This window comes from Plecotus auritus (genome assembly GCF_963455305.1).
Source record: "Plecotus auritus genome assembly, chromosome: 5".
In the NCBI taxonomy this organism is placed as follows: domain Eukaryota; kingdom Metazoa; phylum Chordata; class Mammalia; order Chiroptera; family Vespertilionidae; genus Plecotus; species Plecotus auritus.
Window position 1 is genome coordinate 182,833,905 of NC_137776.1, and position 20,409 is coordinate 182,854,313.

Genomic DNA, 20,409 nt, shown 5'->3' on the forward strand with positions numbered 1-20,409 from the left:
CCTGGGGCGCTGGGTCTCGCAGGAGACACAGACGTTAAAACAGGCAGGGTCGCCTGGCCAGCCTGGCTCCGCAGAGCATCGACCTATGACCCAGGAAGTCATGGTTTGATTCCCGGTCAGGACACACGCCCGAGTTTTGGGCTCAATCCTCAGTAGGGGCCATGCAGGAAGCAGCCCATCAATGATTCTCTCCCATCATTGATGTTTCTACTTCTCTCTCTCCCTCTCCCTTCCTCTCTGAAATCAATAAAAAATATATTTAAAAAAGAAATAAAAAACAATGAGGGCCCCAGCCTAGTCTCAAAGGCAGGGGAAGCCCGAGAATGGGGCAGACAAGCCGAGACTGAAGAGCCGAGCAGGAGTGGGCCGGCGAAGGGGGAGGAGGGACCCCCCAGCGGGAGCAGGTGGGTGGCTGGGAGACATTTGGGGGGCATGGGCACTGGATCTATAGATGCCTTACTTTCCCCGAGTGTTCTCCCATATTCCCAATTTACACTTAGGATTCTCAGGATGGATCCTGTGGGCACTGGCTGCCCTAAGTGCCTATGACAGAAGCCTGTGCCAACACGATGGGCCAGAGCAAAACTGCGTGGTCCTGGGAAGAACCCTGTGTCACGCCTCTCTGTCAAGGTCGTCTGTGGGATGGCTTTTATGGGGAGAGGACAACATCCCAGCACTGTTTCCAACCAGTAAGTGTGCCCGCCGCTGCTTCCTTTGCAAGGCCATCGGACTCTGAGAAGCGGCACCTTCAGGCCCCACGAGCTAGACGGGCCCCGTGAGCGGCTGTCTGGGGCACAGGCACACTCTGCCACTGGGTGTTAAGCCAGAAAACCCACCGCCCTCACTCAGCACCCGGGGACCCCAGCTGGCAGGTGACGCAGACTCCGTGTGGACACAGAGCAGTGGCTGAGCGCAGGCTGGGCCCCGAAAGGATGTTTTCTAATCGTTTTCTCTGGCCTCTTGCTATTTTTGCCACCTCTTCAACCATTTACGCTTGGGCCTGACAATGACATTGGGTGTGGCCTAGCTTTACACCCAGGACCCCAGAGGTAGTTGAACCTTGGGCTAAAGAGGGAGGAAAATCTGGAATAGAGGGTGGGCAAAAGTAGGATTACAGTTGTTTGTATGGAAACTAATACAATCTATAATAATAAAAGCGTAATATGCAAATCGGCTGGACAGTGGAATGACTGTCCATGACCTTCCAGATGACCTTCCGGACAAAGCCGGGGCTGCGAGGGCAGAGGCAGCCGGGGCTGCGAGGGCAGAGGCAGCCGGGGCTGCGAGGGCAGAGGCAGCCGGGGCTGCGAGGGCTGAGGCAGCCGGGGCTGCGAGGGCAGAGGCAGCCGGGGCTGCGAGGGCTGAGGCAGCCGGGGCTGCGAGGGCAGAGGCAGCCGGGGCTGCGAGGGCAGAGGCAGCCGGGGCTGTGAGGGCAGAGGCAGCCATGACTACGAAGGCCTACTCTTGCACGGATTTCATGTATCAGGCCTCTAGTCTGTATCATAAAAGCCTAAGCGACCGTTACGGCGGAACAACCAGAATGCCCGGTCACTATGATGCGCACTGATCACCAGGGGGCAGACGCCCAATGCAGGAGCTGCCCCCCTCCCCCTCCCCCGGTGGTCAGTGTGCTCCCACAGGGGGAGCGCCGCTCAGCCAGAAGCCGAGCTCACAGCTGGCAAGTGCAGCGGCAGCGGGTGGAGCCTCTCCTGCCTCCGCGGCAGTGCTGAGGAGCAATGAGCTGAGTGGTAAGGAGCAGCGAGCAGGCGGGTGGTAAGGAGCGAGGGGTCCTGGACGGCGAGTGGGATGTCTGCCTGCCGGCTTAGGCCCGCTCCCTGGGGAGAGCAGACCTGAGCCAGCAGGTGGACATCCCCTGAGGGATCCCGGACTATGAGAAGGTGCAGGCCGGGCTGAGGGACACGCCCCCCCCCCCAGTGCACGAATTTCATGCACCGGGCCTTTAGTAGTTAATAAATAACAATACAAGAATAAACTGTGTTTCATGTCCTCATAACGGTAAGCCTCCTCTTGCCCACCCTGTGCATGGAACATTCCACAGGGGTGCCACCATGAAGCTGCGGGTGCAGGCCCTGCTCAGTATACCCTGTAAGAGCACACTAGAGAAATCTCCTACCGTTTCAGACCTGGTCAGGCCTCCTTACGCTAACACCAAAATGCTACAAGAGGTGAAAGGGGCATACAACTAAATGCAACGATGACTCCTGACTGATCTTGGTTCCAAAAAAATAAGCCGTACATTTGGGGAGAATCAGGGACCTGTAAGGTAGTATGCTGACATGAGGAAGTGTATTATTTTCTTAGGTGTGACATGATACTGTCATCAGGTAGGCATTTAAAATTTTCGGGGGGCATGCGGAGTATTTAGGAGCCGAGAGTCGCTCTGTAACTTACTTTCAAATGGTGTAAAAATACACTATACACAGCGTATCTATAAACAGTAAAAACTTTGGGGGATGTTTTTAATTCCCTCACTGCACCTGAACTTGGACGAGGTCGAGGACGTTGCCTGGGACCCGAAAGCCCGCCACGGCAGTCAGTAAGGTGGATAACGGTGTGCAGGTGACCAACAAGTAATGGCCGGCTGCAGGACAGAATGACGGCCTTCAGGGTGGGTTATCTGTGATTTTTCCTGTTTTCCTGCGCTTTTCTGTACTTTCATGCTTTCTACCCTGAGCATGTAAAACTGAGTCACAAAAAAAGGAAGCTGTGCTGCCCACCACAGGGCGCCGTGGCTAAGGACACAGGTGTGGGAGGTAGAGAGCCTGGGTGTGAGTCGCTGCAGCCTCCTGCCAGTGGACTCGGGGCCCCCGCGATCACTTCCTACCTTTCTCCGTCTCCGCTTTCCTTCCCGGGCGCACTGCCGACCGAGGAGGGATCTCTGGGATGCCCATCTCTCACAGCTGGCGATTCCTGAAAAGAGAAGTCAGCGCTGGGTTTGACAGGTGCCCACGCGGGGCCGATCTGCTTCCCAGCATTCCTGCCTGCAGGTGGCTTTAGAGTGCAGGTTCCTAGGGAGGGTCCAAGATGTGAGCCAGCTACCCAGGAACGCGGCTCATTACAGACATCACAGGGCCTCTCAACTAGCATCTTGCCCCTGGGACAGTGCAGGTGCCACCGCTTACAACACATGCCAGCTGCCAACCGAGATGAAGCCATCCCCACACCTTGTGGAAGAAAGGATGTCCCAGCCGATACCACTCAGCAAAGCGCAGCCAGGCACTGCTGTCACACCGAGGCCCTGTCCCACAGCGGATGGGACAAATGAAGGGCCCTGCCCAAGACCACACAGCCAGAAGGCTGCAGCGACCCAAACCCAGGCTCTCTACCTCCCACACCTGTGTCCTTAGCCACCGTGCCGTGGGTGGGCAGCAAGGCTTCGCTGACCTGGCTGAAGACCGTGCTCAGGACCCAGTGCTCGGTGGCCTCCCACGGCTGGCTCCAAAGGGTCTAGCTGCTCCCGTGTATGAGTGCAAGCCCTCCCCCAGCAGCCTCATTTCTCCCTGGGAACCCGCCCACCCCGCTCAGCGACAACACGGCACTCGGCAACCCCGGTCTGCCACCAAGGCCGCACAGAACGGCAGCAAGAACCTGTGTGACATCGTCATGGAGAGGCTCCCAGGGCGGCGGGCGACGTGGGACATGCACCAGGTGGAGGGGCGGGCTCTGGAGGGCCAGCCCGGGGTGACGCCAGGGGCGGGGGCGGGGCACCAGAGGCCATAGGTGAGGTGAGAACTCCAGGGGAGAAACAGCCCAGCTCCCACACACGGGGTCAATGCCGACTGCACTGAAAACCCCACAATACTCTAGGGACTTGCTAACTCTAAGCAGGGCAGCCTGTGTGGACATCTAGGACCCCGTGGGGATCCCCTTGGGGAGAGTTACTTTTGAGCCTTTTGAACTTGCTCATGTTTTGCTGCAGCAAAACCTGGAAGCTGACTCCCCGACGGAACGGCTGGGCCTGGCCCCACTGGCGCGGGGACAGCAGTACAACGTGGCAGTGTTAGGTGGTCCTCAGGAGGGGGGTGTGCAAAGGCACCATGGGGCTACCTGCCAGGCTCACCGCTGCCGGGGGAGCAGCTGGCAAAGGGGTGCAGGGGGTGCTGGGCAGGAGGAGGGGGCGATGGTGTGGAAGGCTCCGTGCGGGGAGAGACCCTCCCTTATGGGAGAGGGATGGAGGGTGGACCTCAACACTAGAAGATGGGACAGAGGAAGTCCCAAGAGCACGCGGTACGTGGCCAGGCCATCAGCAGGCTGCCCCACAGACTCCAGAAGACCCACCGGCCCGGCTCACGGAGTGCCGCATGCACGGAAGCGGAAGCCACGGGAAGACCTACACAGCAGCCATGTCCTCTCCCACGGGCCGGCCTGCTAGTGACCGAGAGGCTCAGCCAGACGGAAGCTGGGCCAGGGCAGCCCGGGGCTACTTACTCCTCGAGAGCGAGCCAGCTCCGCGCTGCTCTGGCCAGAGGAGCACAGACTGACGTATTCACCCCCACCAGCCTCCGCACTGGCGTTTTCACTCTGGGGAGAAGGACGAGAGGAAAGCACATGTGACGGCCTCCAGCCGGCCTCGGGCCCAGGGCAGCCTGCGGGAGCCCAGCCGGGCGCTCCTTCCACGGGAGAGGAGAGGGTGGCAGCGTGCACGCAGGTCAGAGCCAAAGCTGCCTGGCCACCTCGTGCTGGTGTTCCAGGGCTCACACGCCTCCTGCGGCTTCTTCTCCAAAGAGGCCCAGGGCCATTCGCTGCCCTCGGAGGCGCACCCTCCCCACTCCGCCGTGGTGGGGACAGCAGGGTCCCCAGCGTGGGGGAGGAATAATGGAGGGAAAGAGGCAGCTGTGAAGATGCCCTGCCTGTGTTTGCTCGGCCCTACCTGCCGGCCCGGAGGAAGGTCGCAGCCCGTGGCCAGCGCAGGAGAGTAGGCCCCGCACTCAGCACCACACACAACCAGAGGCACGTCTGTGACGGCTGCGCCTCCCTCACCACCAAACAGCAAGCGAGCCACGGCCTCTGCCTCGTGCTCACCATCACCCCGCCTCTCGGGGGCGCAGACCCACGTGCGGGACTCGGAGCCTGCTGTCGGGACTCGGTAGGAACGGCTGTCCGCCTGGGGACCTGCCTAGCCGGGCTGCCCACACATGACCGCGAGTGGAGGCGCTTTCCTGAGCGGGGACACCGCGTTCTCACACACGCAGCCCGCACGGGTGTGCGGGGTTCTCACCGAAGGCGTCGGGGGCGAGTCAGGGAGAGAGGTTTCAGAAGGAAGGCAGACAGTGCTCCCATGAAAGGTGCTCTCCTGAGAAGACGGAAGAGGCCCGTCCGCGGTGCTGGGAGGCAGACTGGCCGCGGCGGGCCGCGCTACGTCCGAGCTCTGAGACTGGTGGACAGGTGGGAAGTGTGGAGAGGAAGAGGAGGTAGACGGGAGGAAAGGTTGTGCGGAAGCTTGGTTGTGAGGCACGAAATCCTGGGAGTAGGACCTAAACACAGATTTATACTAGAGAATCCAAGCGAACACACACACAAACGAGGAGATGGGAAGAAGAAAACAGACAAGAGAGAAAGTGATTAGATTAACTCAGTGGAGCTCTGACAGGCTGGTCACAGTAATTCCGTGGAGGCCCAACCAGCCCCGGGTCCTCTGGCCTAGTCCCCCCTCCCTCCCTCCCCCCCACCCCCGCCATCCTCCTGTGAGAGGCCTGGACACTGACCAGCGCTGTCCTCAGGGTCTCCACGGCAGGACGCCCCAAGGACAGCAGGCCCCGCTCTGTAAGGGGGTCAGGTTCTCTGCTGTCACACTCCCACCCTATGCCTCCTGTTCTTCAGGAACCTGGTGGCTAAGTTCAACATGCAGAGTCAGATACCGGGTCACGCTGACTCATTTTGAACCTTTTGGATAAGTAAACCTCTTGGGATTTATCCCTTGAAAGTCAAACACTACTGCACCCCAGCCCAGCCCAGCCCAGCCCAGCCCAGCGGCTCTCGCGCTGATGGCTGTGGAGCCTGAGTGGCCACAGCGCCCGCAACAAGTTCCGGAGAGCCCTGGCCGGGTAGTGCAGTGGGTCAGAGGGTCATCCTGATACACCAAGGTTGTGGGTTTGATCCCCGATCAGGGCACATACAAGAATCAACCAATGAATGCATAAATAAGTGGGACTGATCTCTCTAAAATCAATTAAAAAAAAAAAAGAGGTTGGCCCTTCTGCCACATGCGAATACAATGAAAAGTCTGGGGCCTGGAGGGTCCTCACCGACCATGCTGGCACCCCCATCTTGGGCTTTTAGCTCCCAAACTGTGAGAAACACGTTTCTGTTGCTGATAAGCCACCCAGTCTGTGGTGTTTTGTTAACAAATAGCAGCTGGAAGGGACCGAGACAAAAAGGCCAGAGCTTGCTGGAGTCCCGACACTGTCCGCCCTGTCCGCCCCGCAAGCTCACTGAGCAATGAGCACCGAGCAGGCCCTGCCCCACAAGCCCTGACTTACACGGACATGACAGTTACCGTGTGATCACAATGCATCACGCTTCCCAACTGATCATGTGGCCTATTCCACAGGCCTCATGTGACAAGCTCAGGGTGGCGGCTCCCACACCGCTGGGGCCTTCTCTCGGAGCTGGGACAGGGTAATGGGCTCGGAGGGCACACTTTCAAGCCACACGGGCCTGGGATGAAACAATGGCACTTTTGCCACAGGCTCCGTGTGGATTTCAGTGATGCCCTGCGAGCGCTGAGCACGGCCTGGCCTGTGACAAGCACCTGATCCACGTCACTGTCCTCCCTTGCCCTCCCAATACCAACCGGGGAACTCTGCACACAGCAGAGCTGAGGCCTTTAGCAGGGGCCACGCAGATGTACTGGATGAAGGAATACTTAGGGACTGCTTCTCATGCTATTACGGGAGCGCCTGGAACATTGCCGGACTCAGCAGTGTCTCAATTTTGGGTGGAGGGTAGCAGACAAGCATCAGGCGCTACCCAGGTGCAGGCCCACAGAGGAAGCTGGGGAAGGAGGCTCCAGCCGCACCAGGGCAGGCACTGCAGCGGGGACAGCCACCAAGAAGGGAGGAGGTTCGGCATCTCCAGGCCTAAGCACCCACCCTCCTGCCCCCCCTCCCTCCCTCAGGCTCCTGAGCGGCTCTGGTATTCAAGCTATGCAGCCTGTTAGGACCGGAGCCAAGCTGGAGGAGTACCTTCTGGGGCGGGGAGATGCAAGGGACTGCTCTCTAACCACCAGAAAGCTCAGGCCTCTCTGGGGGCCCTGCAGACATGAGGGCCACATTGGGGCTCATCATCAAACCATTTTCCACAAGTCTGGTCTCTCTGGCCTCCCCAGGGTATTTCCAGGCCCTGCATGATCCTATTTAGTCATGCGAGCAGGGAGAGAGGCGGAGCTGGCCGCTGGGCAGAAACACCGCTTCAGCAGAGCCCCAAGTTTATTTTAGGGTCTGGCTGGTGCCTGGCCTTGCCTCTGACGGAACGGCCGCCTCTCTGCAGCAGTTTTATTTATAGCTGTGAAGACTGGCGGGGCTGAGGCTCTATAACAAGAGGTGGCTGCCTGTCTGGACCGAAGGTTTCTGCAGAGCTAGGAGCGCCAGAGCCAGTTCTTGGGAAGGAGCGCCGTTAGGAGTGTACCACCCCCCCCCGCCCCCCATCACATGACCCCTCCAAGGGCCACATGGACTATCACATGATGATGATGACAGCTCCTCTTGCTGGATGCTCCCTGGTGGTCAGATGGGTGCCCAAGGTTCTGCATGAACCATCTCACTTAAACTCCACGAGGGGCGGTTCTGGTCCTGACAATAAAGAGGAAGCAGCAGGCGGCAGGGAAGGCTCACTCTCAGCGAGTGTCCTGAGCACGCGACAGTCCCTGACTGCCAGCCACAGCTCTGTAGGACCGTGCCTCCTAGCCACGCGAGCTCTCCTGGCTGAGTATCTGTGATGACCAGTGTGCAAAGGCAGTGAGCCTGGCTGGACGGACTACGAAGCCAGGATGCAGAGGTCTGCCCTCAGGAGACCCTGGAGCCACACCCACTCTGGAGAACACACACCTGGGGGGACCACCCAGTGCTCGGAGTGGAAGGGATGACAGCCTTGCATGTTAGCATGTGGTCACTCACATCCTAAAAAGCAAAGTCACCAAAGCTGGCCAGGCACCAGTTTTCCTGGACACTTCGTTTCCATTCAAGTCCTGGCGGCAAAAATGACCAGGGATGCGCCCTGTGTTGTGCTGGCAAGAAAGCAGATCTTTAAATGGAAAACCCTGATCCCTCAACATGCCATGCCACTGAGTCCCTCTGAGTAGAAGGAAGACTGGGGGCGTCTGAGAAGGCCAGGGTGTGTCAGCAGCCGTCGGCCGGAGCCACAGGCCAAAGGGTCTGGCTCGGAACGGCTGCTCCACAGTGACTTGAGTGCCAAGCTTTAGAGAACCTTCAACCCCACCAATTACAGGAAACGCAATCACTTCCGCGACTGGACTTCCTGTCGTGAAGTGTTTGCAGAGATGGCTCATCGCTGCATGCTCCTGGCTCAAGCAAGGCTTATGGTGTCAGTGTTTTGGAGGCTACTTAGCAAAACAGACAAGCTGCTGGGCAGCTGGCTTTGGGCTTCGATTCTTACCCGCCAGTTGTGAGAAACACACTGGAGGGACGCGGCTGCAGTGTGGTCTGGGCTTTCTCCCGGGACACAGCTCAGCACTGGCTGCGGGCTCTGAGCACGCCTCCTTCGGGCAGGGACCCCGAGTGTCCACACAGTGCGGGCCCAGGTTATTTTCCTTGGAAGGAAGCCCTCCCTGATCTCCAGGGAGGAGACGCCTACAGAGAGGCGTCTGCAGGTTCTGAGAGATGGGATGCGATCGCTCGCGTCTAGGTCACCAGGAAGGTGACCACTGCTTGTCACTCCAGGGGGGAGGCTGCAGGGAAGAATGCTGGCTTTGTCTCCTCTCTCCTTCCTGGTCCTGATTAACTTGTCTGCAAAAGCCATCCCCTGGGTCTGCCCTAGGCCCCGGGGCACTGTCCCAGATGCCCCGTGTTCATTTACGACAACTCCACTTCCCACAAGGGAAGATGCTGAGGCGGACGCGCGAGCACCTGCAGATACCCTCTGCCTGGCAAAGGGGGCCCTGGTCGGCCCCACTGCCTTCATCTAACAGAGAAAGGCAGCCTCAGTAGCATAGTGGGGTTAGAACATATCTTCTCTATTTTTAAATAAACTTCTTGGAGTCTATTTTTTAAAACCACTGGAAAATTCTAATGTGGATTTTATAATAAAGGATGTAAGAGGACAAAATTCTTTTGCACGGGAGAATTTCAGGTAGTGGGACAGGTAAGAGTAGAGACCTAGCACTTTTCTTCTCATCTGACATAGTTTTGCAACCTGAATCACAAGATCTTCCTTGAAAACATTACATTTTGGCCAGTGGTTTCACGGCTAATTGTATTTGTGCAAAAACCTCCAACCCACTGGAGGGCGCTCTGAGTCACTGAAGACGGACCTCTACAGCAGCACTCCTTACGGAAGGGTTGACTACCGTTCAAAAAAGGACTTGCATTCATTTCTAGAAATCTGACTGAACTATTTCCCTCGGTTTGATTTGAACAGCACGCAGGGGCCCTAACTTCCACTTACTCCTAGAGCTCCATCCAGAGCTTGGAGGTACACGCATGCACACAAAGGCCTCTCCTTCCTTTCCATTCTGAGGCTGCTTGTTAAAGCTGGGACAGCGGGGCGGGAGGGCTTGGGACAGAAGCAGCAGGAGGGCCCCGCTGGGCTGCTGTGGCTCCCTGAGCAGTCAGAGAGAAGGGGGCCTGGAGGCAGGATCAGCGGGTCAGCCCTGGACGAGCTGCCGCTGCCCATTGCTCCCCTGGCTGAAGTCTCTGGAGGACCCTCCGAGTTCAGGAGATGCGTGCTGAGAGGGAAGGAAGGTGTGGGCGTGCTCCCAGGAGGGAGAGCACCACCAAGGCCTTCTGACGGCGACCGATGTGTGGACTTTGCTTCTCACCTAGCCCTCCCAGGTCTCAATATTGACTGCAAATCAGCACTGCGTCAATGTCAACTTAACACTATTCTCACGATGGAGATCTGGAGTCTAACCTTAGCTCTTACTTAAGGCTCTGGGCAAATGGCTCGGCTTCTCCATTCTAGCGTCTGCGCCTCTGCCATGTGGGCAAGTGTTCCGTCCCAGAGCGGCAGGAAGGGCCTGACAGGTCGACAGGCCACTGGAGAACATGAGAGCCGAGGCGAGTGTGTGGACAGAACCCTTAGGGCTCATGACCCCCATAACCTTTCTGAGAACCAGGGCGGCACCTGGCCAAACTGTCATGGCGTCAGGAGTCCCCTGCAGCACTCCTGTGTCCGAAGCTGGTCCGCGGGCACTGACCCCCAAAGGGCCCTGAGCGTTAACGGAAGAGGCAGGAGGCTAACCGTTTTGCCCTGGGCTCAGGTGGTCCCCGAGGGTCTCGGAAACCCAGGAGGGGTGTTGGTCTGCATGCACCCCCTTCCCCGAGGCCATGTCGAGGCTCCCCGCGGGATGGAGCTCAGACTTCACATGTTAGAGGCACTGCTGGCCACACAAGCAGGGCATTTGGCAGGAAGGGCGTTAAGGCCCCGGGCGAACACCCCAAGGAGCCCAGGAGACGGGAAGTACTTGTAAAACTCTCCGGACAGCTGGCAGCCAAAGCCGCTTGGGTCGGCAGAGGGAAAAAGAGGAAGAAATGGGTTTCTCGGCCACAGCCTGGGCCCAGAGCATCTGATTCATGGGAACAGAGAGGCCGTCCTGTGACGATCAGCAGCGGCTTGTTCCGATGCGATGCTGGGAAGCAGGGTGATGGGGCCAGGAGAGACCTGCAGGCCTCCTTGGTCAGGGCTCATACTTGTGGGTGAAGCAAGTCCTCTGGGCTGGGTCAGCAGCACGGAGCACCTACCACTTGCTGCTCCGCCCTTAGCGATGGACCACGCTTGCAAGCACGTCAAAAGTCCAGGCCCTAACCTGACAGCCTGGAGGAAAAGCAGCTGGGGCTCACAACCAAAAGGAAGCAGCAACCTCTCCACGTGATAATGAACAGCTATAACACCTCGCTCTTTTCCAAACGCTGGCAGTGCGCCTTGTACTAAATTACACGTGCTTTCCCTCTAACACTACAAGGCTGATGGCGCTGTCCTGCAGCCCCTGAGCCCTTCCTGCTGCCCGGCCCATGCCAGGAGAGGCCCTGTGCTCGGGGGTCCCAGGAAGAGGGGACAGCAATGCGTTTCCAGCGCCCACCTCCATTTAAATCAGTCGATACAGGTTTGCGGTCTACAAGTTCCCTTGGCCAAGTGGTTTTCGATGGTTAGAACCTTCCGGCCGAAGTGGCAGTTCACTGGGCCAAGGACAGTGTGAGCTGCCTTCAGATCTGACCATGCCGTGTTCCAAGCGGCACCCTCTGGAATTCACACTGGACTGATGACCAAGGGATGAAGAAATTCGGGAATAAAGGGCCGCTCTGAGAGCAATGCCCAGCCCTCTGTCCGCAGCACCTCTTAGAGTCGCGAGGACACACGAAGAGTGTTCCAAACGTTCAGGCACTACCCACGGCTCTGGAGCCTGGGGCGGGGTGGCCTTCCTTCCAGAAACAGACACCTTCATTAGCTCATTCCCTTGGGCTCCTCGGTGGAGCTGAGCACCTAGTATATTTCTGACGCTGGATGCCTGGGCCTCCCTCAGACCCACACTTAGTTAAAGCACCCTATTTTCTTCCATGCTATAGCAACAGTCCGGTGCATTGACAGCCCTGTAACCCCAAACTGCTCAAAAGGGATATTGTAGATACTCTTAGGATAATTCACACTTACTTTCTGTTCACAGAGGGAAAATACAGTCAAGAGCTGGAATTGTCTGAGGGCCAAGTTTTGCACGATCTGTGAAAGGAGCCTGCCGGAGTGCCTGCTACGGAAACAGAGGGCGTCTGTGCACAGGCCGGGCCGGGGGTGGGGAGTGTGCCCTCTCCATGGCAAGTGCAGGGCCGTGGAGGGCTCTGCGAGCTAGGCCCCGGCACCCAGAGGAAGAATGCACCCAAGGTCCTCACGACAGGCACTGGATGGTGGCCAGCACCGCGGCCTGGGAACCACCACACTGGGACCCCGAGGTTGGCTAGGTCTCTGAAAGGCCCTGGGGCAACCTCATTTGGAGGAGAGGGCGGTCCCAGCAGGGTTAGGCATTAGCCCGAGCTCTAAGCACGGGAGCAGCAGGAAGCTCTTCCAAAGCTCACTGTGTGCCGGGCCGTTTCCTACGACTGCACTTAATCCTCACGCAGGGAGGGGACTGAGGCTGGAGGATGAACAAAGCGCGCAAGGACCAGCTGACTGCAGGGACCCGAACGTGGCTCCTTCCCTAAGTCTGTCCTGTCCCCCGCTCCCCGCCCCCCCATCTCACGGACACAGATTAAAGGGGAACGGCGGCTGTTCGGGTTTTTGGACAGATGCAGATTCCAGTGAAAGACAACACTATGCTTCCTAAGGGGCTGCTGTCCCTAAGGTTCGGAAGGGTACTATTTAAAAAAATGGCTGCAAACATCCCCTCTGCCAGCAACTGCCACCAAGAGGCACATCCCCTTCCCCATTCCGGGAACCGGGCTGGCCTTGTGGCTGAACCGAGAGAACGCGGTGGAAGTGGTGGGGGGCCAGTTCTGAGCTAGGCCTTAAGGTACCTTCCACGCTTCCGTTTGCTCCCTGGAACCCTGCCAGCTGCCTGAACAAGCCCAGGCTGGCCCGGTGGAGGCGGACGGATGGTGTGGATGGCGGTCAGCCCAGCTGTCCCAGCTGAGGCTCCAGGGATGCGAGCAAGTCCAGCCAAAGTCCGCCCGGGCCAGATCAGCACCATCGCCCTACCAACCTGTGTTCTAAGCAATGAGAAATGGTCACTGCTGTTTGAAGCCGCTACGTTTTGGGGTAGTTTGTTACCCAGCCAAAGCTGACACAGCCCTCCACCTCCAAGTCTCTCGTGCCCCGGCACAGCCTGCTCTCCTGGGCTTTGCTTCCTTCGTGAGGAATATTCCCGTTTGGCCACAGGACACGTATAGGGCTGGCCAAGGGGAGGTCTGAACAAAAAGGCCAGAACGTCTCTGCAGGCGATGCCTGAGTGATACGGCTGTAAGCGTGGCCGCCACCATTCCCCCCCCCGCCCCCCCCCTCCATTCACACGGTCCTCCAGCACAGAGACCCATCCCCATGTACCCTACCCCATCCGGTGCAGGGATCGGCAGAAGGGCAAAGGCAGCGATGAGCAGCGGCACCCCCATCGGGAGGGCACAGGCTACAAATGGAAGACCACATCCACCAGGTGCCGAGCAAAGAGCGGCAGGGAGCACTCACCGAGGGCACGGGCAAGGTGCCATGCCGGCTGAGAAAGGAGTTAGAGACGGACACACTGATGCCCTGAGTGGCACTGCTGTCCTCGGGGGTGAAGGCCACTTTAGTTTGCTGGACACAGTAGGAGACAGAGGAGAAGGAAGAAGCAGCATAAGAGGCCTGCTGGACAGAGGGACGAGGGAGAAGACGGGAAGGAGGGAGAAAAGCAGAGAATAGTCAGGCGTGTATGCACAAAGGCCAAGTAGGCTGCAACCCAACTGCGCTCGGACATTCTGGAGAGGGATGGCTTCTTGGCTCAGTTTGGGGATCAGAGGCAGCTTCCAAGGCTCCTGGCCCCTCCTTCACTTCCTTACGATAGATTTAAAGCTGACTCTCACACAACTGTGTCCACTGGAGTGGTGGCGAGAGGGCAGGGAGGCCTAGTGGTTTGAGTCCCACTTTCCCACTTACTCAGGGCCCCAGCCCTCCTTGGTGGTGTGGACCATGGTCTTACTCGTACTTCAGCGGAGAGCAGATCAAGAGCTAGGCTGCCTGGGTTTGAATCCGGGCCCTGCCATTTAAGTAAGACCGTGGGTGTTACTTAAAGCTCCCTGGGCCTCAGGCTTTTTCTGGAAAGACAGGGGTAACACCTTGCAGGGCTATGTCAATGTAAAGCACTTAGAACCGTGCCTTCCACAGCGCACGTGTGCCAACGGGCCTGAGTACGTATTCCTCCCATTTTTGCTGGTAAAGTGGTAACACTTCCCCAGTCTGCATTTGAGAGCGGGTGTGCCAAGCAGCCTGCAGAGGGCGCCACACGGTGTGCCTGGGAGCTGTCCCCAACTCTTCCTTCGGCTTCTAGCGGTGGGCTATGCGGAAGGAAGTCTCTCCAGCTCTCAGCCTCAGGTTACCGGAAGTGGGGTGACGGGCTGGGGGAGAATCGTGTGAAACCACACGAAAGCCCCGTGTGCGGAGGTGCTCTAGTGGCGTCTGCCCAGCTCCGGGCTCCCCTCAGGACGCCCTGCCAGCATGACGAGGTCCGGGAGCTCTCGGACAGGCTGGCTCCTAGCGTGCTCATTAGGGGTCTGTCCCCAAGCCCTCGGAGGCCTATGGCTCTGCGGTACAGAGAAGATGCCCCAGGATGACGACGGGCACCTGTGACACCGCAGCGGGCCGGGGTTTCACATCTCACTGACATCTGGCCCAGACGTTTAAGCAAACATTTAGGTGAGGGGTCTCTGGGGCAGTGTTTATGCTTCCGAGGAGATTTTCGCATGTTCAGGCATTCGTGGGCTGGGCAGAACAGTAAAGAACTGGGGCTCTGAGCACAACCCGTGATCATGGCTAGTGAATGGCAGGACTGGAACCCAGGACTCCCAACTCCAAGCTTGGCCTTTCCGCCAGTAAACAGGCTGTTTCCCAAAATGCTGGCTGCGGTTCTGTCTGGTCTGCCGCTGAGCCTCCTGAATTGGGAAGGCTCGGGGACTCCTAGGGCTGGGTGTGGGTTCAAGCCCCAGGCACAGAACTGCCGAGCCCCAGGTGGCGGGGAGGAGTGACCCGGGGACCCCTGTCCTCCAGCTGGCAGCTCCCCCCCAGAAAAGTCAGGGCAGCACCATCAGGGCCTCTGGCGATGGACAGAGGATGGCCCAGCGGGTCACCCCGGCCCCCCTTGTTAAAACACTGCCCGACAGGCAGCATATGGGCGAAGCAGCACCTGCGGCTCTGAACGAGACGAGAACGCCCTTGCAGGTGCCCTTCTGGACAGCATGGCTGGGCAGGCGGCCTGGGTTCCAGCACCTGACCAGAGCCCGCTTGGCGAGTGAACTGGCAGCTGAGAGAAGAGGGTCAGAGGCAGGCAGCGGGCACACCCATGTGCTCTCCTGCCTGGCCCAGAGCCTGCCAGGACAGCCGGCCTGTGCAGAGCTGAGTCCGTGGCCTGCGTGGAGCCTTACACAGGTGCTCTTAGAGGAGGAAGGTGCCGTGCCCCACAGCGTGGCGCTGTTAAAGCCATCCTGCTCCAATGGGGAGAGTAAGTGGCTGTCTCGTTAGGCCCGTTATGTAAATCAGGGCCGCAGATGGCCCTGCACAGACCCTGCCCTGTGCTCCGAGTCCCTCTTTCCTGGGAGTCTGTCTATATTGGAGCCAGAGAAGAGAGAAAAAAAACGCAAGAGGGTGTCAGCAGAGAGAGCAAACGTTCTGAGCACAAGCCAGTCCCAACTGCATGGGCTGCTCAGGGAAGGAAGGCGCCCCCACCCCCAGGTGGGGAGCAGCAGAGCAGGAGACAGGCTGCGTGGGAGCTGCTGAGGGGAAGTGAGAGCCCCACGTGGAAGATGGTGGGTTCCACGCCAGCCAAGGCCCCGGCCCCGAGGAGGAGGAGGAGGAGGTGCTTCTGTTCCTGGAGGCCCGTTGCCCTGGCAGCAGGGAGGGGACCCGGGAGGGGCCGCTTACCAGCTGCCGCTGCTTGGGAGGGAGGGCGGGGGGCGGCGCCAGGTCCTGCGGGTCGGCGCTGCTGAAGGAGTCGTTGAAGCCGTACACCTCCATGAGCAGCTTGTTCTTCTGCTGGTAGACGTGCTCGTTCTGCGGCGTCTGGTAGAACACGGACGGCTGCGGCTCCGAGTAGTCCTCGAGCAGCTGCATGTAGGCCAGCACTGCGGACAGAGAGTGGCAGCCCTGGTTCTGGCACTGGGGGGCGAGCTGCAGGAGGGCCCCCTCTCCCAGCAGCGGGGCAGTGAGACCACTCTGTGTGACGTGGGGGGCACACGTGTGCAAATGCAGCGAATGGACACCAAGAGGGAGCCCCAGCATTGGGCTCTGGGCGACAAAGACACGTCAGTGCAGGTTCACTGACGTCACCAACGGGGCGTTCTGGTGGAGAAGGTGACAGCGGACAGGCCGAGGGGGGGCAGGGATCTCCGGGAACTCTCTACTTTCCGCTCAGCGCCGCCGTGAGCCTCGAACTGCTCTAAAAATAAAGCCTGTTTTCACAGAGCACAAGGGCCACTGGTCCCCTTGCTGCAGAGCCCTCGGGATTTCCAGGCACTCGAGGGGCACAGGCTGGGTGGACACGGGGCAGCACAGCTGTCCACCCTCAGCCCGGCTCTGCCGTCTTCTTTCGGTTCCGGGAACACCCTCGGGGATTCTGCACCACGGCTCCCGTGCGCTTCCCCCGCCCTCCTCTGCGCCCAGCTAACTGCAGCTTTCCCCGGCCCTGCTCACACAGCAGCCCACCTTCCCCCTCATTCGTGTCCTTCTTAGCTCTCCTCACAGGGGTCAGGGCTACTGGGGCTTTATCATTCACCAGATTTTTACTGAACTACTACCGTTAGGCACCACAGAGGCTAGCAAAGCAAAGCATCTGCCCACGGGGCTCACCCCGTCCAGGAGACAGCACCCAGACCGCGGAGAACTGAGAAGTGGGTGGCAAGGGGTTGCCTGTCTAGAATAGGGATGAGCTCTGTGAGATGGTGAGGAGCCCTCCACACAGAGGGCACAGGCCAGGCAAGGGCCGGAGGGCAGGGGGTCCAGGAGGGCAGCGCACAGCTGTCCCGGGGACAGGGAAGGAGATGAGCCCACCACCAGGAGGGGGCGGGGCTGTGTGAATGGGCAGGACCCACCAGGGCCCCGGGGCCTGCAGCTGCTTTGTCTTGTGAAGACCACCAGGGCTGCTGAGGGTATTCAGTGAAAGGTCCCCGTGGGGGTGAGGGGCTGAGAGGTCTGGCTCATGGCGCATTTTCAAAGCAGATGCCACAGGATTGCTGCCTCTCACTCCAGCCAGAGCGGCTGACACACAGTAGGTGTCTGCAGCATTTGTAGAATGAAGGAACGAATGGAACACGTGTCCCTCAGCACTGCCAGGCTGAGCCGCTGGGGTGGGACTTGTAATGCGCCCACTGGGTGTGCAAGAAACACAGCAATGCCACCCTATTCTCCCCTTCCAGCTGAGAGGCTAGAGAAAATCCCTGGGGGGAGGAGGGGAGAAAAGGGCTCAAATTCAAATGCATGCACCCTCCCCGCAACAGTCCTCTGGGAAACCCCAGCCCTTGCCACCACCGCCATCCGACACCACGCTGCTACCCCTTGGTGGAGCTGCCTGCACGCAGGGGCAGGCTCTCCCGCTTGCACAGCGTGGCAGCACCCACAGAGACCTCCAAGCAGACAACAGCAGGGATCGCACCCAGCAGGAGGTGAGATGTCAGAGAACAAAGAGCTCAGCGGTCACGTCTCAGTGACCTCATCCCCGGAGGCACCTTCTCTGGAGGCAGGTGTGGAGCCCTAGGACTCACTCGGGGCACCCGTGTACACTGTGTTCCTGACTCCCGGTGTTACTGATCTGAGCCCCACCTGCAGGGCCAGGCCGTCCTGAAGACTCCAGAGGATTCTGGGAGAAGCGGCAGTTTGGAACAGACGTGCGCAGACACCTGGCAAACTTACGAAGCCATGAAGGCGGGTTGTAGCGGAAGCCCTCTCTCCCCCCCCCATCCACCTCTGTGACCTGATCCTGCAGCTGACATCCCCACGGCAAAGTCTGGGCCAGGCAGCCTGAAACCCTGCGGCACCTTTCCCCTTGCCCAGGTAGCCGGGGAGCGCCAGGTGTTAGGATATGATCTACACATGTGTGTGCCAATGTTTGCAGGGAAGGCACGGTTACGCCCTTGCCCCCGGGCCGCACTAATAAATTCGCCTACCGGGTTGGCTGCGCACACGCTAAGGGGAGTTAAAGTGTCAGTGAGAGCTGGAAAGAAAAGGAACCCAAGTCCCTGTGTGGCAGGCGAAGGGGTGGCAAAGATCCAAGTCACCATCCTGAGTGGGTGCTTCCCCTTGGATCCCATCACAAGTGCTACCAGCACCTGCCAGGCAGAGCTGACATTCAGATAGCAGGGAAAAGTGGCAAGGACGATTTTGTAGAGCTTAATTTTGTATTTTCAAACAACTACAAAGTTGGGGGCTTAACTGGAGACCCAAACCAGTCAGCAAACCAAAGGATCCGGGCCCTGAGCTGAAGAAAGCAGCACAAAGGCAGCGAGATGGCCTGGCTCTCCTCTGCATCCTATGGGGTCAAGGTAGATCGGAACGGCTCTCTAGGTGCGTCTTCCTGGCACCCTCCACTGAGGGAGGGGTTCAAAGTCACCTTCTTTACTTAAAAGGACCAATAAGAACGCCTTAGCTCCAACAAGCACCCGTGGAACTTGGTTGTCAAAGGTGGGCAGGCAAAGCCGCCTCCTCCCCCGAAAGACTGGCTGCCGCTGGAGCACAACCGACTCCTCTGGGGCCTACGAAGTGGTCTGACCACCACCTGGCCACAAGGGGAACCTGGGTGAGAGGCGACCTCCTAATGGGACCAGGCACAGAGCAACAGCAGTGACGCCCGCTACCCACCAGCCCATTTCAAAGGCAGCCTGCTATTAGGACGCCCTGACGGAGAGCCCGCTTCCCTGGCCAGGCTGGCACTCCGGCGGCACCCGGGACCATGGGCAGACAGGAAGCTTGTCTGGCACAAGGGCCTTGTGGGGCTGCCCTCATCAAGAGGGGCTGGCACCCTGGGGACGTCAGAGCACCTGAAGGACGAGGCTGCTCTGTGACACGGACTGCGCGTGGCTGAGCTCTGCCTGCAGCGCAGACCTAAGGATGATGACTTCCTCCTCTCCTTTAGCGACTGTGACGAGGTGCAGTCTGGAGCTGGCAGAGGCCCCGTTCGGGAAGTGAAGGAGCAAGCCTTGGAGAGCCACAAGTTTGGGGTCCTTTCACAGGGCACAGAAAAGACGACCTGCTGCGTAGGGTCACCTCCTGAATGGGGTCTCAGCGAGGAGGGACGCCCTGCCTGTCAGAGTGGGAGGCAGGCACCGTGCTGGGAACACAGGCCTGCTCTGCAGCCCAGACCCTGGGCCAGGCTCAGTTCCTTTGAGCTCCGGGTTCTTCGTCTATAAAACGGAAGCTCGCGCCGCCCCTCCGGCCAGGTCGCAGCAAGGAGCGGTATGCAGGCGTGTGGAGCTTTAGCCCAGACCCCGCAAGCTCTCGGCAGGTTGGAAAGGTTTGCAGGCACAAGCGCTAGAGACATTGACGGATAAAATGAAGCCTAAGTTAATGGAAAACATTCTGGACAACTGCTCGTTCTAAGGAAACAGTGGCTACCCCTCCCCTCCCCTCCCCTTCTCGCCACCCCACAGGACTGCCACCTGCACCTGTCCTGAAGGCTGGCAGGGGCGGTCCTGGCTCCTCGGCCAGGCAGCACCACGCATGCAGTTTGCACAGATGCAATCCTGCCCTGAGTTCTGGGTTCAAAGGATTCCAGAAAAGGAAAGGAAAGGAAAGGGTGTGAGTCCCAATCGGCATGCTGCTCAAGACAAGGGAAGGCGGGGGAGGGGAGGGCCAACAGTTCTGAAACACTCTGCGGAGGGAGGTGAAGGAGGTCGTGTTCCTGGAATTGCCATTTGCAGCTTCCTCCTAAGTGCCCTGGTTTCTAACGAGCCCGAGCCCACGTACACGACAGATGGGAGTGACATCACCAGCCTTACAGAGCCAGCTCTCCCCTCCAGCTGGGGGGGGGGGGGAGGGGGGGCGGGACACCACTCAGGCTATTACACGAGCTGGTGACACCCAGTGAGGAGCCGGGGAACGCGTTACATCCTCGGCGGCCCCTCCTCCTTCCCATGGCCCCTGGGTCAGTCCTGCTGCGGCTAACCTGGCCAGATGTCCTCTTGTTTGAGAGGGGCCCAACCTTGGGGAACCTGGAATGCAGAAGCTGTCTGCTGGATGCGGCACCGGAGGCCAGGGAACCCTGTGTGGGGCTGATGTGGCCACACACACACCTAAATGGTGACAGCAGGCTGCCAGGAAAAACAGAGCAGAGCGGTGCCGGCCAAGTGGGAAGGGATCAGCAGGCAGACAGGCAGTGTGGAGCCGTGGGGAACCAGCAGAAAAGACAATGTCCAGTGGAACTCTACTTAGGAGTATATGGCAAATACATAGTTGAAATATTCAAAATATGACCAAAATTTCAGCTCCACCCCTGGGCCCCAATGACATCATTTATAATAATAAAAGCGTAATATGCTAATTAGACCAGATGACCTT

At 59.0% G+C, this 20,409-nt stretch overlaps 1 protein-coding gene across 1 annotated transcript in view; it reads right to left on the minus strand.

Moving 5' to 3' along the window:
* The window catches only part of RAPGEF1 (Rap guanine nucleotide exchange factor 1), a gene marked incomplete at its 5' end in the record, with an annotated part of 110,451 nt that overhangs the window by 16,473 nt on the left and 73,569 nt on the right, over positions 1 to 20,409 (minus strand). Inside the window, 5 exons of the mRNA XM_080668343.1 lie at positions 2,846 to 2,931; positions 4,450 to 4,542; positions 5,240 to 5,512; positions 13,363 to 13,518; positions 15,787 to 15,986. Coding sequence (XP_080524469.1) covers positions 2,846 to 2,931; positions 4,450 to 4,542; positions 5,240 to 5,512; positions 13,363 to 13,518; positions 15,787 to 15,986 — 808 coding nt within the window. The remainder of the gene's footprint in view (positions 1 to 2,845; positions 2,932 to 4,449; positions 4,543 to 5,239; positions 5,513 to 13,362; positions 13,519 to 15,786; positions 15,987 to 20,409) is intronic.